Source organism: Antennarius striatus, chromosome 4 (assembly GCF_040054535.1).
Source record: "Antennarius striatus isolate MH-2024 chromosome 4, ASM4005453v1, whole genome shotgun sequence".
NCBI classification, from domain to species: Eukaryota; Metazoa; Chordata; class Actinopteri; order Lophiiformes; family Antennariidae; genus Antennarius; species Antennarius striatus.
In genome coordinates, this window is record NC_090779.1 from 9,445,395 (window position 1) to 9,462,936 (window position 17,542).

The following is a 17,542-nucleotide window of genomic DNA, read 5'->3' on the forward strand; positions in this document are numbered from 1 at the left end:
AGGCTTTATGGTAAGCTAAGCTAACTAGCCGTGGGTCTCTGTAATATGTAGCACTACAGCTTCTACTGTAATTTAAGGAAACAGGAGAAATAAGAAAGATAAGAAATAAGAATTTTCCTGAAATATAGAGCAGTTTTTTTTGTCTTAATTATACTTAATTTATCTGCTTAAATTCACAAAATCAGAAACCCAAGAAACTATGACATGTGATGGATCTCTCCTGTGAGAGGTGGTTCCACTGGTCTGTAATAAATATTATCTAACACAAATATGAATAATAAATCCTGGCTGAAAACTTTTAAGAATAGAATGGAATGGAGCTGGTGCATGGGATCTTACTCCTTCACCCGTTAGGTAAGCTTATCACGCTGTTCAATCTCATGCTTTCAGTTTGTTAATGAGAAAGGTTCTGACAGTGGAGTCTGGGCGATAAGGATCCCGTGACTGTAACGAGAATATCCTGCTTGACGGCAGACACGTCACACTTAAAAATGTAGTTTGGACTTGTTTACTGCATTTATTCCTGCTCTACCTGATCTGGTGTTGATTCCCTCTTTAGTCAGAGGAACAAAGGAACACATATTTCACCAGTTGCCTGGTGAGGAGCCAGCAGATGTGAACCATATTGTTGCTGGGCGTTCACACTGCTAACTTCCATGAATATGTTCACTCTTTTGACACCTGCACAACGTCTTCTGTCTGACTAATCCTCAGCTCCGCAGGTGAAATTGCAGCCTGTTTGGTTATCATTAGTCATGGGCACCAACTGTCGTGTGACTTGCGATGACTAATCTTTGTGAATTAGCAATGGAAAAAGGAGATGACACACTGACCACACAATAACCCCTCTGTTCCATGTCAGTTCTTCACACGCTAATACCTTTTATGATAAATTTTAGGGTGTGTTTCAACTTGTCAAAATGTGATTGACCTGAAACCTTGAGTTTATTCAGTGTGATTCTCTTACATTCATTCACAGACAAGACACGTCTGGGAGTGACTCCACACAAAAAAACCATGAAGAGCTTTACAACTGTCTCTGTTCAACTTCACAACATTACAGAAAGCCCACGAGGAAGTTGTAATCAATAAATTATCTGGATTTATGAGTTACGTTGCATAGGAGAGATAAACAGACATATGAGTGTTATTTTATTCAAGCTACCCTTTGTTCCGTGGCCGAGCTCATAAGTCAATCTGCTCGCATGTCAAACAAATATTCCCCACTTAAAATAACTAAAATCATTCAAATTCCTTCCAGCCTTGTAAAAAAAAACCCAGAGTCCACTAAATTATGGAAGAAAAAAAAATTAATTATACATGTTATGTAAACAATGAAAATGTATGACAAGATATGCAAAAGTCACTAGCACACATGAGCTATGTCTTTACTTCAGGGACAACACCTCAGATCTTCTCAGCTTATGTTGTATCAGCCACCAACTACATAGATAGATAGATAGATAGATAGATAGATAGATAGATAGATAGATAGATAGATAGATAGATAGATAGATAGATAGATAGATAGATAGATAGATAGATAGATAGATAGATAGATAGATAGATAGATAGATAGATAGATAGATAGATAGATAGATAGATAGATAGATAGATAGATAGATACTTTAATGATCCCAAGGGAAATTCAGGTGACATCTGCTCGCAAGAGATACAATAAATACACATAACAATGACAGAAAGTAATGGCACAGCCAAAAGACGTTGTATAAATTACATTATTTACATGCTGTTACATAATTATAACAACAGGAAACAGAAGAACCTGGAATAAAAGGAAGGAAGCATAGGGACATGAGAGAAGAAGAGAAGAAAGAGCATTGGGTGTAGATGATGTGTGATCAGTAACACGTGGATGAACCGAGCTGTAAACTGACTAAGGACCCCCACAAAGTGTCCCACAGTGTTTCCACAGTGCGTCCCAGGCCCCCCACGTCTATCCCTTCTCACCAGACCTTGATGACCCTGTGGCTTCAGACCCCCTCCTTCTGAGAGAGTGGTTGTGCCCTCTGATGGCACAAGGCACAAAGGAGGTCCTGAGTCTCTCAGTGGAGGAGCTTGGTGACAGCAGTCTGCCACTGAAGGAGCTCCTCTGCTGGGTGAAGGTGGTGTGCAGGGTGTGGGTGGTGTTACCCAGGATCGATCTAAACCTGGACATAGTCCTCCTCTCTAGAACAGTCTGTATTGAGTCCAGATCCTGACCGATCACAGAGCTAGCCCTCCGGATGAGCCTGTCGAGTCTCTCTGTGTCCCGTTTCCTGGCACCACCACCCCAACACACAATGGCGTAAGACAGCACACTGGACACAATGGACTGGTAGAACAGTCTGAGCAGGTTAGAGCTGATGTTGAAGGAGGCCAGCCTCCTCAAGAAGTACAACCTACTCTGACCCTTCTTGTATACACAGTCCAGGTTGTGCGACCAGTCCAGTCTACTGTCTAGCTGCAGCCCCAGGTACTTATAAGTCCCCACTACCTCCACCTCCTTACCCCAGATGACTACTGGCTGTGGGGAGGGTGGTGCCCGCCGGAAATCCAGCACCATCTCCTTGGTTTTGGAGATGGAGAACTAGTGGTGGTTTCCCAAAGCACAATTCATAACTTTGATTTTCACTCGTATCTTGAACAAAAATAAGGACAGAGCGACGGCTCATATCTCAAAAAACTTGTACGTTAAAAGATGTCTGTAAACTGTGCACTAGAGTTTGCCGGCGTTATGTAATGTTAGACACATGTTTGTATAATTATTAGCCTACTTGTCGAGCTGTGGGGTTGGCTCTAAGCCACTTCTGCTGCTTCTTTTAAGCATTTACAGTTTTTAAACCCAATAGAATTGTTAAATTATACCTAAATGCTTTATGTCTGCAAACTATTGCTATAAATATCACCAAATAACATACCATTTGACCAGATGGGTCTAAATACAAAACTGATGTCAAACTTAAATGGAATACTTTGTGTTTAGCATTAATTAGCATATAATAGCATGCTAATATAGTTGATTCCTTGCAGTAGTGCTTCATTCATTGCATATGAGTAAGAAAGACGGCACTGCTCTGCCTACAGTTTGCAACTGCTTGGTGTGACATTCAATGCTTAACCCAAATGTAGGGATCAAAATCAGGTCAGAGGCCAGAGGTCAAGGACCTGCACTGAACATCACCGCCTGCTGCTGAGACGTGAAAACAATGTAAACCCACAATTTGTGCTTTGTGGTTTAAAGGTCTTTGGGTTTTTTTTATATCTCTCTTGAATGCCTGGCCTTGACATGTTAGCCAGCCTGACTGTCATAGCGGTCAGACTATCCTGTGCCAGTGGAGGATGTCTTCCATCACACAGCGGTGAAGAGAGCTTCACGTCAGCGACAGACAGTTTGTAGTGTCTAGATGCTGGTTTTAGGAAACATACCAAAAGTCTCTTGAATGCTCACATTTGATGCAGATATGCAGAAATAGAGAGACTTCTCTGTTTGCCTCCATGTGAGTTTTGTCTTTTAAATGGTAACTTCTACGGCTGCTTATTACCTCTGTAAGACTTCAGTTGTAAACGTGCTGCTGCTGACTTCCTCTCTGTCTCTTTTGGCTTTTCTCGTGCTTAACACCCAGTGGGATTTGATAAACCCTTGTAGTTTCTACACAGCTCTGGGAAATAACCCTATGAAAGAGGAACTATGGCCTCTTTTCGTCAGAAAAGATCACCAAGCCCCACATGAAACACAAGAATGCCACATTTTTGTAGTGAAAGAATATGTAAAATAATACAGCCAGATGGCCTCCTGAATGCCACATCGCCTTGCTCACCATGAACACTGGGAACTTTCTAGCGTGGGCTTTTGTGCACAATGCTGAAAGTGTGCATTCATACTCACAGGAGAACATCAGCTGCTGGAGGAAAGCAGGTCCTCATCCTGTGCTGTACTAAAAGCTAATTCTTATTCTTGATAAATTTGCTCCAGTTATAGAGTTCATGATTGAGCTGGGAATCATAAATAATAGCAGCAGATCTCTCAACAGTATATAGAAAGTTTGATTAAAATAAATTCAAGGACAAGTAGAACCTGAAAACTTTGGTAGAAACAGGGGTTCTTTTGAGCGCTTGGGGTTAACAGTGACATAAGAGTGACCTTGCTGCTAATCAGTAGCATCACATTGTTTGTTTTCTATCAGGACTTTGTAGCTGGTGACATTGAAAAAAAAACTCCCTACCAGGCTGTCTTCCAAAGTTTTAAATTCAAAAGTACGTGATTGCAGATCAGATATGTTCATTTTCCAACTATTTGTAAAACTCTCACTGCAACATAAATGATAAAAACCTTAATGGTTTTTAATAAAAACCTAATTAATAATTGTGTGTCATGAAACAAACACTTAGCAACACTGTACTAAGAAAACAGGTTTATTTTAAAGCAGGAAAGTAACTTTTTGCATCATTTATTACTATCTCTAACCCTAACCCTAACCCTAACCCTAACCCTAACCCAATTTCCTCCGGGATTAATAAAGTATCTATCTATCTATCTATCTACACCGTCATCCTGTCGTGTCTATGAATGCAGAGAATCTCTGCAGGCTAAGCTAATTATTTGGTGGTTCATAACATGCATGCATAGTGTTGTTGACCAGGAATCGCAATGGGACATTACACGGTACTATTTCACTACAAGAGGCATGCTGCTGACAAAGAATAGACAAATCACCTGAGTGAGTGGTAGATATTATTGTATGTACTGTAGCTTGTGTGCTTATCTTTAGAATTTTCTCATTTGTGTGTTATTTGTAACAGGACATCATGGTCTTTATTGAGACTCGGTTAATGCCAGGAGAGGACTGTGTCTGTGGGGCAGGGGTGAAGACAATAATAAGGACCTTAACTGCAGTTGGTGTGGCAGCAATGCACAGGAATTTTATCTCTTTTGGTGGTTATAGATCAAAACCTTTGTTATGATTAAAAGTTTTTAAAATTTTACTGGGATATAGTAAGACTCCTACACTTTTTACGATTAACAACTCAATGGAGTCAGTTACACTGCGGCCCATTAATCTCCCCTTATAATGAACAGGGTCTCTTCTCTACCCTAAGGTCGCCTCGCTGTTTTATATCACTGTTAATTTAATAACTTGAAGTCTGGGACGAATTAGATGCAATAAGCACTCAAAGGGAAAATAAGAAAAGTATCCAGCCATAACTCCACAAATTAACCAAGAGATGCTGGAGAATCCCCCTACACCCCACCTAGAATATCTGACAAAATATTTTATCGCATGCGTTAGGTTTTGTTATGTCTCTGCAACGCAATGACTGCTTCGGTCGGTGATGTACATCATCCCAAGTCGAGGAGACAATCTGAGGTGGAACTTCCTAAGCAGTGTGTGCTGTGAGGTATCTGAGGACACGCAGCGCCCTATGGGTGAGCGGCGGTGACGAGCGCCGCGCTCAGCCGGTCGACACGCCCCCAGCATGGATACGAGCAGCAGGAACAGGCGCTCCGGAGACGCTCACTCTGCTGGTGAGTGTTTGTAGACGCGATGGGAGTTAACGCATCCAACTTTGTGGAGGTCCTGTTTCCAACGTCGTTCAGCTAATCTACGACATTATTGTTGTCGTCCCCCCCCCCCCAACGAGGAGGCTTGCCAACATTTTTTTTGTCCGAGGCGTTTCTCTCACAGGATGTTGATGATATTGAAAAGCCGGGTAAGATCTTAAAGTCAGTTCTCTCAGATGAGAACCTCCTACTCATCACCTCCACACAAAGGGAACCACGGAACAAGTTTTTTTTAAAATTTGTTCACACGCTATCATTTGATTTTTTTCTGAATGTCATTAAGGAGCAGAGGAGGCTGTTTCAAAGACAAAATGGATCACTTTGCAGCAGAGTGCCTTGTTTCAATGTCCAGTCGTGCAATTGTTCACGCTCCTAAAGGGAATAGGGACATTAAACCAGAAATCCCGTCCTCACCCAAGAACGGGGAGGAAATCAGAGAGCCTTTGGTGAAAGATAACTCTTCTCTTTTTGTGGTGGCTCGGATTCTGGCGGATTTTAACCAACAGACTCCCAACAATGTTGCCGAACAGGCAAAAATAAAGGATGAGAGCGCGCCGATCGTAGATGATGGAAACTCTGCCACACCTACCACCATCTCCGATCCTGCGCTCAAACAAAGAGGCAAAAGATCGAGAGGTCGAACTGAGCAGGAATCACCTCAGAAAAAACACAAATGCCACTATTCAGGTTGTGAAAAAGTTTATGGCAAATCATCCCATCTCAAAGCCCACCTAAGGACACACACAGGTCAGTTTCTATGGATTCAGTGCAAATGTTTGCTGCTGTGACGTACTGTGGTTCCCTTTCATGGGGGGGGGGCAGCAAGGTGATTAAAATGAGAATACTGATAAGAAGTGTACTTCCTCTCTTCATTCACTCTGGTGTTTGTAACGAGGAGGGTGACTCCTCAAAAAATACCTACGGACCCACATCGGGAGAAGAGAATCAGCATACGCAGTACAGAGAAACTGAATTGGCGCGTATTTTGTCTTAATTATTATGTTCCTCTTAAGTTGTGTAAAGTTTGTGTAATGTCCTTTTAATTTCGGAGGAGGGAGGGAATCAAAAATAGTGCCACTCCCACTCGAGCTTTGTCACCGCGCTCCTCTGTCAACGCGCCCCTGAGCCCTGCGCCGGGCGGGCTGCGACCCCAGACTGCGTCGCAGGCGTAGAGAAAGGAAAAAAAAAAAAAGACACCGCTCTTCCTTTTGCATTAATTATAACGGATCACGTGTTTGCGTGAGAAAAATGTTCATCTACCTGTAATGCGTGAATAATTTTTTTTTTTTTAAAAAGTTCGCAAGATCAACCCAGTAGTTTCAGTAAAGCGCACCACTGCGGGGGGAACGGCGGCCGTGCGCAGCGGCGCGGCCGGTGGAACATGTCTGTGTGTTTTCGCTGTGCATTCCGCAGGATACGCTGCTGAGAAAACAGGGAGAGGGAGAGAGAGAGACGATGAGGGGGCAGATCGACTCAAATTGGGGGGTTGATAAGAGCCGAGCAGTCTGCCCAAAGCCCTTTGTTGTGACGTGCCACACCCCCGCTAGACAGAACGCCAGCTGATCTGGCCAGCAACAGACTCAGCTAGTCGAGCCCCGATCGAGCGCTCCGTAGACCGCAGCCCCCTTTCTCCTCCCTCACACACACACACACACACACACACACACACACACACACACACACACACACACACACACACACACACACACACACACACACACACACACACACACACACACACACACACACACACATATGCATAGAGATATCTCTTAATCACATGCAGGACACACGGCTGGTGTAAACTTGACCCATATCGAGTGAGACATTTCGTTCTGCAGAAATGTGCCAAGAATCGCCGTTTTTTTAAAAATTTATTACACTATTCACTCCCGTTTGAATTCATTGTCCAGTCCGCTGTTAAAGATCGGGATGGGCGACGTCCTCTCCTTTCTTTCTTTGTGACTGTTTTTTTTAATGTAAACTGTATGCATATGGATTCCACTCAGTGTGTTATGTCAGCTCCTCACGTCCATCACTCTGCTCTGGTGTCCCTACAGCCCGATCATGTGTTTTCATTGCTCTTTATTTCTCGGTGGGAGCCCTGCCCTTGTCTCTCGATCTGCCCCTTCAGTTTCCCTTCCCCTGCCTTTTTGTTTAAATATATTCATGGATCCGGCCTCATGATTGGTCTGTGTCCCATAAATGTTTAGAATAGGTCTGTTTCTACGTATGTGATTGGGTAGTCCCAGATTGTGGGTCATCTGAGTTCAGCCGCTCTCCTGAAACAGCACTGCAAGTGCTTCCATGAAGCCAGACTCCAGCAGAGAGCTCCCCTTCAGCCCCGACTAGTCGAGTGAAGAGAGAATGGATTCCAGCGCAGCCGCGGAGGTCTCAGCATTGCCATCTAATCTGGAGGGAGAAAAGTCTCAGATCCACAAACAAAGCGACCTCATTTGACTTCTGTAACGCCCGAAGCCTCCTCATCCCAGTGTTTGCCAAACGAGCTAAAACGTGACTCTGCAGTGTCTGATGCGCATAAGAAATCTAGTTCCCACCTCAAAATGAAGCCAATAGTCAAATCTGAAGAGGGGTGTGATGATCTCCATTCCAAGCAATGTGTGATGTATTACCACTAGGCGACTTGGAAAAACAAATTCATTTCCACTTTCAATGTGCTCTCTGCAAACTGCTGAAGCACTTTCAGTTCCTCTTAGTTCCAAGTTATGTAAAAGCCATTGAGATAGCTTCAGCTCTATTTGTCTGAGCTTTGAGAACTCTTCTCATAAGACTTGTGATACAATGGGTTTGAACAAAAGATCATACAGGGTCCTTAAATCAGTTAAGAGGTGTGCATTTGACAAGTAACAAGTAAGCAATTCAAACCACCTGACAAGACTTTTCTGAATATTTTTCATTGGGATATGTAAAGAAAAACATTCCAGAATGAGGCTTGCCAATTATCCTGTCTAACTGGGAAATGTTTCTCTTTAAAGATATTAATAAGTTCCTGGTTTGTGGAGGCTGACAGGCTTCATTTTAGATTCCTTCTCAGTCACTGGCACAGTTACGAGATGGACTTCAAGATGTGGCAGACATGAGAATATAAACTGAATTTAAATTGCTCATTATACTGCTTTTAGCTCGATGGTGAGGGATCTCTTGCAGTTTAGGGGTCTAAGGTTACCAGACAGGCTTTTGTGTGATCTTCTTGTATATGATGTGGAGCTTTTCTCATATTCGTATATTCATCCTGGACTGTTGGGAATGCAGTGATGTAGCACAGATGTGCAGGTAAACTCAGATTTAGTAGGGCATAAGGCTTTAAAGGTGAAGGGGTCTCTTTCTAAAATGATGTGTTGTGGCCCAGGAGCACATGTTGGTCCTGTGTAGCCTCATTACTGTGCTCTGGTCATGTCATACAGACATCACTAAAGTGCAGATGCCCCCCTGACAAGCTCATCACAAATCACATCTTCTTTAGACAGAACAGCACCATCCTCCCACCACCCCCCACCCTGCAGCTGGGCTGAACAAAAGGGCCGTCCTGTCAGTGTTCAAGACCTATTCCAAAACTCTTTGAATTTCTGGAATGATCTGGGTCAATGGTCCTCAAAGGCAAAGAGCCTAATGACATATTTTACAGTTGGGTTGACGTTTTGTCTGCTCCTCTTTTGTGTTTTGCTGGGGGTACCTACAACAGTGTGAGGTGATTGTAAATCTGTGCCCCTAAAAAATAAGTGGCACCACCTGGCAGTGCAGTTCCACTGCCATACAGACCCAGTTATTCATGCAGGCTTACTATTTTCAGCCTAATAACTCAACCTAATGATACTTTTTAAAATGTGAAACTATCCCAAATTCCACATGGAAAAAAGAAGCAGGAGTGTCTGATTATGCTGCATCTCTTGCCAGTGGTTTTACATTTGGCTGCAGTGCTACACAGAGTGCAGTGTTCCTGTGTGGCTGGTGGCAGTGATGAGGTAGCAGGGTGGAGATGGGGTTTTCCTGCCCTGCCTTGATCCTGACCTTGGCTTAGTGGTTAAAACTTAGCTGGGGCAAAAGGGGTCAGTCTGTCTACCTGCCACATGGCAGGATTTCCACCATCCCTTCCAGATAAGCTGTTTTTCTTCTTCAGATGTGACAAAAGTGTTGAGTTCTGTTGGGAGATGCTTAACAGTTTCCATTTGTCCCCAGAGGTTTTCTAGAAAAACTGAGTATGAGGGTGTGGTGCTGAACTTTCAAAAGTTTGAGCTGAACATTGAGCATTCTGAGGCCACATGAGAGAAAATCCTTGTTCCTTCTTGTGTTCCTGCATGTTGGATCTATCTATGGTCCTTTATCAGCTTTGTGACAGGTCTGGACTTCTTCCACTTTGGCTGCGTTCAGACTGCAGGCATATCAGATTTCCTTCCATATCCGATTTTTAGGGCTGACTGTTCACACTGTTTTTAGACTGGGCCACATTATCAGCCGATCTAACAGGTTGCCATAACAACGACGTTGAGGCAGAGGCGTCACTCAGTGCGTGTAATATGTGAGGTCACATAATTGCGACAGTGGTAACAGTGGAGTCTGGTTATTTTAGAGTATTGGGGGTATCACTGTCTGGTAGAGGTGGAGAAAATCTATGAAACAACAGACATTGTCAGCTTCTTCTTCCGTGTTTTACCACTCCGTAATGCGTGATGCTCTTCTTTCTGGCGCCTTGCTCTCGCGTCACAGATATGATGTCACGGACCGCCATATCCAATCAGAGTGTTTGGAACTGTTCAGACTGAGACGTATCTGTCCCTATCCGACACGAAACTACCTCCCAAATCTGGTTTCAATCCGCTCTGCAAAAATCGGATATCATGTGGTACGGCACTGTTCAGACTACAAACGGGATATACGATATCAATCTTAATGGGCTAAAAATCAAATATAGGCAACCAGTCTGAACAAGCCTTTAGTGCCCTGGGATAGTTCAGAGAATATTTCTCTGTCTTGTGAAAGGTGTGAAATGTGGCGCAAAAAAGTTTACTTGATGGTCAAGGAAGACAACACCTTGTGTCTGTAATAGGGATTACATTTTGGGCTATACCACATGTTGGTCTGTCCAGTACTTTGGTCCAAACTGAAATATCTCAAAAGCTATGAGTTGGATTGATACAAAAGTCAGCACAGACATACATGGCTTCCAGGTGATGAATCCCAGCGGGGGACTTTTTTTCTTGCTGTTGCACCACCGTGAGACTGATATTTGTGCCTTTGAACGACAAAAGTCATATCGATTGCCATTTTTATGAAAGCATCTTTGGTGAATGATCCTGAAGGTCTTGTGAAGCAGATCAATTTGTGTCAAATGGAAAGAAGGTATTAATTAAATCTACTTGATCCTCAGGAGGTGAATGAAGCCAAAGCGCATCCACTATCTTGCTTGTTGTAATCCTCTGATGCAGCGTTGCTATGCTATACTGAGCGTACATATGCTAGGCTAATGGGAGAACAGCTCTTTGCAAATGTTAGAACATTAAACTGATTCTTCTGTGATGAAGCATCCAAGCATGCATGGTGGGTATTTATGGTCCACAGGGCTCCTGTATTCTTTAGTTAGCATCAGAGTAGTTTTATAAAAGCTACTCTCCATACCCCGTACAGCATTTTCCACAATTCTCCTGCTTACAAAGCTAAAGATGCTCGAGCGTGTTGTGTTGCAAGGCCGAGCCCCGGCCAGGGCTTGTGACACGGTGTTGATTACCAGTAGCAGGAAGACAGAAATACAGACCTGTGGACGGCTCAAAAACCACCAATCATATGCAAAGGAGGGATCTGCAGGACAATGATGAAGAATATACATTGCGGCAGATTGGGGGTGGGATTAGATACCACGATATTCACTGTCAGTGCCCTCCATTGATGTAGGTCATCTATTCAGCTGCATCTGCAGCTAAATCTGATTAACGTTTGAGGGGCTGTGACCTCTGCAGCAGAGAACACCCCTGTCATCCCGCCACTTGCAGGGTTCCATTGAAGAGGTTCGACTGACTGCATCCTCTGTTCCTCTGTTGTTGTGCAGCTTGGCTGAATAAAGAGTGAATGGATGAAGAGCGCTGCAGAGCTAATTCCAGACGGAATGTTTTGTCTCTAGCTGGAATGTTTATGTTCTCTACGGTGTGTGAGGTGTGCCCCCCCTTTGTCAACTTGATAAATAAGTCGGTGACAGACCGTGACACCCACGGGTGTGGCCTCCTGCACACGAGGAGTCTTAAAATAAAGACATTTCTCTCATCCTCACCATCTCAAAAAATATCAACTACTGTGTATCATGAGATATCTCTTGCGTGTATCTCCCCCTTTCACAGCAACGTGAGGCTTGTGAGGATTGAATGGGATGATGGCTCATCATCACTAGCTGGTAAAGGGCTTCGATCTAGTGTTGGACTCCATCAGTGAAATGAGCTGCTATTGTATTTTCAGAGTGACAGACAGGGATGATGGGTTATCCACGCTCTCACGTGCCTCCAAACAGACGCTAATGGCTACAGCTGTTTGCTTAACCAGGTTTTAAGGAAAGGAGACAGTCTGGAATACACCAAGGCTGCAGGTTGTTTTTACATGCACTCAAGGTAAAAAGAGAGTGGCCACTTTAACTAATTGAGGTAAATGTGATGAGCTGGTCAATGTAGCCATTTGTGCCTTTCCCTGAAAGAGTTAAAGGGATGAAGTAATGTATAGCTAAGTGTGTGCAGGAATCAGGCCGACACACTCGACCCCGCTGCGTGTCTGGGTGAATGTCAATAGCCCTGTGCAGCACACACCAAAAGAGAGTGAGTTACGGTCAGTACGCACAGCCTGTCTGATTGAAATGCATTACAGTAGTGCTTGTCCTACTGGGAGCAAGGCTGCTGCTATTGTTCACAACCTAACAGCCGTAAGCCCACCAGGGAAGGTAGGCTATTCTGTTGCAAGCAAGGTCCCTCTCAATAAAGACAAAAGATGAGAATAGATCAAATTCTCCCTGTTTTTTTGTAGCTTTCTTCTCCCAAACCCGAGCTGGTTCTTATCACGAACACCTGACCCACCCAAGGGTCCTTTTTTGCTACACAACTCTGAATGGAGACTGAGAAAACATGTTTTGACTGAGTGATTTCCTTAGTAATTTGACTCCTCTCCCACTGAGTTCAGTTTTCATAGACTGACATGTAAAAACAGCTGTTCTGATCTCAGATGTGTTTCAAATCAAGCTGTGCCTTTTTTTCCCCATTTCTGTAGACCACAGAACTTTGTGAAGCTTTGTTGTTATTTTTGCGCAAGCATAGCATGCACATGCACATTGCGGCTGTTGAAACGATAAAGACATGCTACAGACCTGTTACTATATGTGCATTGTTTTGCATGTGTGTTTGTATCTTTATAATCATGTTGGCATATGACGGTGCGTGTGAAGTGTGCAATCTGGTATTGAGTCAACCCTGAGTGCTCCAGTGGTTTACAATGATGAGGGCCTCAGCAGTCATTTTGGTATAACCCAAAATCCCTTGAATCGTCTGCTGGCACAGTATCTGGCTCCTGATTGGTTACAGGTTATAATCTGTCGTAAACATGAAACCAAATTACAAGATTGTGTTCAGCCTTGCCATTGGAGTTAGTGGTGCCCCTTTCATTTCATGTTGCCAAGATGACTGTGCCACCGAGCCAGCGCTTAAGTGATGCAGCCCTAACTCTAATGAGCTGTGATCCATAAATTTGTCTCAAACTTTACTTTCCCTTCTTCAACAGTTTGCAAAATACCTAGAGTTTGTCATGAGATCTTAAAAAGATATTTTCTGCTCTGGATCTCACTCTGCAGACGGAGCAAATGTAACTCCAAAGTGACCCCGTTGACTTTCTCTTCACCTTGCAGAACTACTTCCACTAGCTCTCTTACAGCAGGCTCACGTGGTCTCAACTGTACATTTTGTAAATTTGAACCATGCACGAGGACACTCCAGGAATTTTATCGTGTCTGGTTTGAAATGCTGGTATGTGTTCAAGTTCCTGCGCTGCTGCTGATCTGATCTCGTTGCAGCAGATGGCATATCCTTTACAAGGAGATGAACTCAGATACAGTTTATCTCAACTGGTTCTGCAGAATCCAAGAGGCCAGACTTCTACTGACATGAATGACTGAGGAGTTGAGGGAGGGGAGCAGAGATAAGCTGTTTTTTTTAACCAACCCAATGGCCTCATGGAGAACAGTTATACAACACTAGTACCTGTGACATAATCATATCTCCTTGGAGGGGGGACGCTAGTGCTTAGTAGCGGTACAGTTTGTGTGCATGATGTAACTCTCTTAACAAGTAACTAGGTCACTGTGTTTGTTAGGGAAAAGCTTCCCTCATTAGGCGACCTCCTCGCCCTCTGCAACCGACACATTCTGAGAAACACAACCCCTCCCTGAATGAGGTGCTGGCAGAGACTGGACAACCAATCGGTGCAGTCTGACGTCACAATTGCCCAGATGCCCTACTGTGACAGCGCTGTAGCTAGATGGAAGTAAGATCAGGGTCAGGGGGATAGCTTGCAGCATTGTTCTCAAGACAGAGATGCTGACTAATGGCTGCAGTATGGAAGCATCTTGCAGAGTGATTTCCTCCTGCTATACAGGGTAACGCTTCCTATCATCATTTCTTCACAGGATTGAAACATTGCTTCCCTATCATCCTCATTATTACCTGAAATATTTTATTTTACCACCCCATCCCCCAAAGGAAATCCCAGTCCCTATGGCATGAGGCAGCTCAACAAGTAAATGGGGCATTGCGTGTTTCTTCTTTATGTGAGTCTTCCAAGGCAGGAATTAAAGCAGCAGAGCGTTTAAATGCATATTCATATTGGTGACCTAAATACCGGCTGTATCAGTTTAGTGGTGGATAAAGATGGCTGAAGCCTGTATTTATTCTACATTTCCTAAGAAGTCATACAGTTGTAAATAATTTGATGCATCTCAGCGAGTTACCATTGGATACCTGATGCTACCACTATGACTGCATTACTGTATCAGGGCGGTTAGACGGGATATCTCAGCCTAGCTCTCTGGTGTCTGGTTAAATATTGATGTCGTTGGATCCGTTACGCTGGTTATTGAGCTGTAAGCAGCCTGCGGAGCTTAGCTCTACTTTTTAGCCGATGAGTAATTTTGCAGTGCCAGGTGGCGTCTCTTGCTAATAAGGTATGAAATCAGACTTTGGTGGGTCTCTTCAATGGGATTAGTGCCGCAAAAGTTAAAACGCCTTTTAGTCTCCAGAGTGTAATCCAGAATGAGCAAGGTGGTCCAACAAACTCTGCTTTATTATGTCTTGTGACTTTGTGCAGCTGAGATGGATTGTTTCTTTGGACAGAGTGAGAACAGATGAGATATTTATCCAGCTTTAGATGTGTACATGCAAATGTTTACTTGTCAGTTTGGGTTTTTACATACGCTGCATCCTGTGTGTACCAGCAGGAACTGCTGTAGGCAGGGCAGACTGAACGTGTCTGAGGAGCTGAGGTGAGGCGTCAGAGGCAGGAGCACAGACTGGACAGTCTAGACTTGCTCTGTCTGTCTGCATGTTTTGTAACCATGCAATATATGGGGGGGGGGGACTGAGAACCGGAGTTCTTGTTTTAGAGCCTCAGTGGCATCAGGTAGCATAAGAGTGTTTCATGTTGGACAGTTTTGTTTCCATTGTGGGCCCTGAGGGAAAAACCACAGAACAAAGACACATTTGGCAGGTCTGTTCTTATGCGCTTATTTGTTATAGCACCTATAAACATTCATGCATCTCTTATTTCTTTTCGTGAATCAAATCCTCAAGGCTCACACATGATAGTGATTCTTATTCTAAACATAACATTAGGAGAGTGCTCCTGCCCTTTGCTATGATAATATAATGTGATGTTGGTAAAATTAGAAGCTAGATGCTGCTATTGTCAGGCAGAGAGTCAGTGAAATGGAACAAAATGGAACTCCCTATTAGACGTGTTGGGCAGTGGATGGAGAATGCTGCGTTTAGGATCGGTGCATACTGTTTCCACATCAGAATAAAAGGAAACCACAGGATATATAGCACCATCTGGCTTTGCCTAGATTTGTGTCAAAGCCTACTTTTATTGCCTGATGGAGGGGGAAGGGTGTAATTTCCATGTGCCAAGTCATAGATAGTTACATGTTGGAAAATGGATGGGGTAACCATTGTGAGTGTGATTAGCATCTGGATCTAAAATAATTAAGCTGTGTCTGCTACCCCAGCACTGTGCCAGTTTTCCTGCCCCACAACTCACCACAGACTTTTTTGATGCTGTATTTTGAAGATGTGTTGGTCGGTTTTCACATCCTTCCTCTTACTGACCCATCAGGCTAAGCAATAAGCTTGTGATCATTATTTCTGGGTGACTCAGAGACTTTCATGTGCAGAAAATAGCTCTGTCTTGTTCTGCAGGCAAGGTCTTCTGTGATTAATGTCTATTAAGGTGTGTGGCAGTCTTCGTCTTCACCTGTCAACGCCTCACAATGAGTCACATGTCTCACTGTGGCGATCCCTTAGGACGTGGCAGGTGCCGGTTTGAACATGTTATCAGAAATCACTGGTTCATTTAAAAAGTCTGAAATGCAAATACCACACAACACTTTCTCGCCATTTTTTGTGGCACAAATCAAGCAACATGAAAAATCAAATGACAAAACAAAAACAGAATTATTATCTTTCCAATGCATATCCCTCTCTCCATGGTGTTTACCTTCAGTTTGAAGGTATTTTTGGCTGATTTTCTTCCTCATGTGTTAGCTGCCGGCAGCTACTAGCTGCTTTGTGAATCTTCCAACTGTCCAGCTCGCCCCATTCATATTCTATTGTTTGTGTCATCATCACACCTTTGTGATGCCTGTATATAACAGCACTGCTGTCCAGGTGCCACCTTGAAAAAAATACTGAAAATCCTAAAAACCACGTGTGGTCTATTTAAAAAAAAAAGTCAAATGTATTGACTCAAATATGTAAGCATGGGAAAGTTGGTGCAAAAACAAAATACAGTAATCCCTCGTTACTCGCGATTAATGTGTTCCTGGACCACCCTTGAAAAAAAAAATTCCGATATGGAAACGATATGGTGACAAATTATTTATCTTATTATTTATGGTAATGTGCATACGGTATCATGTGACTGCATACTAAAAATCCGCAATGTAGTGAAGCCGTGCATCTTAAAGTGCAAAGAAGCAAGTGATTACTTTAAGACAATTATAAAACATGAGGTGTTGTTTTTCCAAAAGCCATGTTAGCGTCTTCCTGTGTGAGTGTGTGACCTCATCCCTACCTTGTGGTGTGTGTGTGTGTGTTACAGGAGAACGACCTTTCCCGTGCACCTGGCCCGACTGCAGTAAGAAGTTTGCCCGCTCTGACGAGCTGGCCCGCCACTACCGCACCCACACAGGCGAAAAGAAATTTGGGTGCCCACTCTGTGACAAGCGTTTCATGCGCAGCGACCACCTGATGAAGCACGCCCGACGCCACTCCGATTTCCAGCCCGGCATGTTGAAGAGGCCCCACAGCACCGGCGGCACCACACGCCCCAGCTCCCTCAGCGACTACAGCCGCTCAGACGCCTCCAGTCCCACCCTCAGCCCAGCCAACTCGCCTTAAACTGAAACCCCCGTCGCACTTTCTGCCTCTAACCTGGGAGGCCTGTGTTTTTTTGTCATAGTGTTGCACACTTGTCAGTAACCCCCCCACCCTTTGCTATTCCTGCGCTTGCTGTGGTGTACCATACTGTACATAACTGCTTATTCCAGTGCAATTACTCGTGTGATCCTAAAAAGAAGGTAATGCCTTTCCCAGATGGCAATAGTTACATTCTGTACCATAAGTCTGTATTTTATTGTGATCATTGCTAGTTGGTTCAACGTACAATTACAGTAAAGGTTAAGAAGACCGATCCTGGTACAGACGCCACGATAAGTCTTATCAAGATGCA

The 17,542-nt window shown here is 43.7% G+C and overlaps 1 protein-coding gene across 1 annotated transcript; it reads left to right on the forward strand.

Annotated features, from left to right (window-relative positions):
• Positions 1 to 5,492: 5,492 nt before the first annotated feature.
• klf13 (Kruppel like factor 13) lies at positions 5,493 to 17,542 on the forward strand. The gene is made up of 2 exons (XM_068312283.1): positions 5,493 to 6,310; positions 16,913 to 17,542. The coding sequence occupies exons 1-2, from the start codon at positions 5,836 to 5,838 to the stop codon at positions 17,209 to 17,211; spliced, it is 774 nt and encodes a 257-aa protein (XP_068168384.1). The 5' UTR covers positions 5,493 to 5,835; the 3' UTR covers positions 17,212 to 17,542.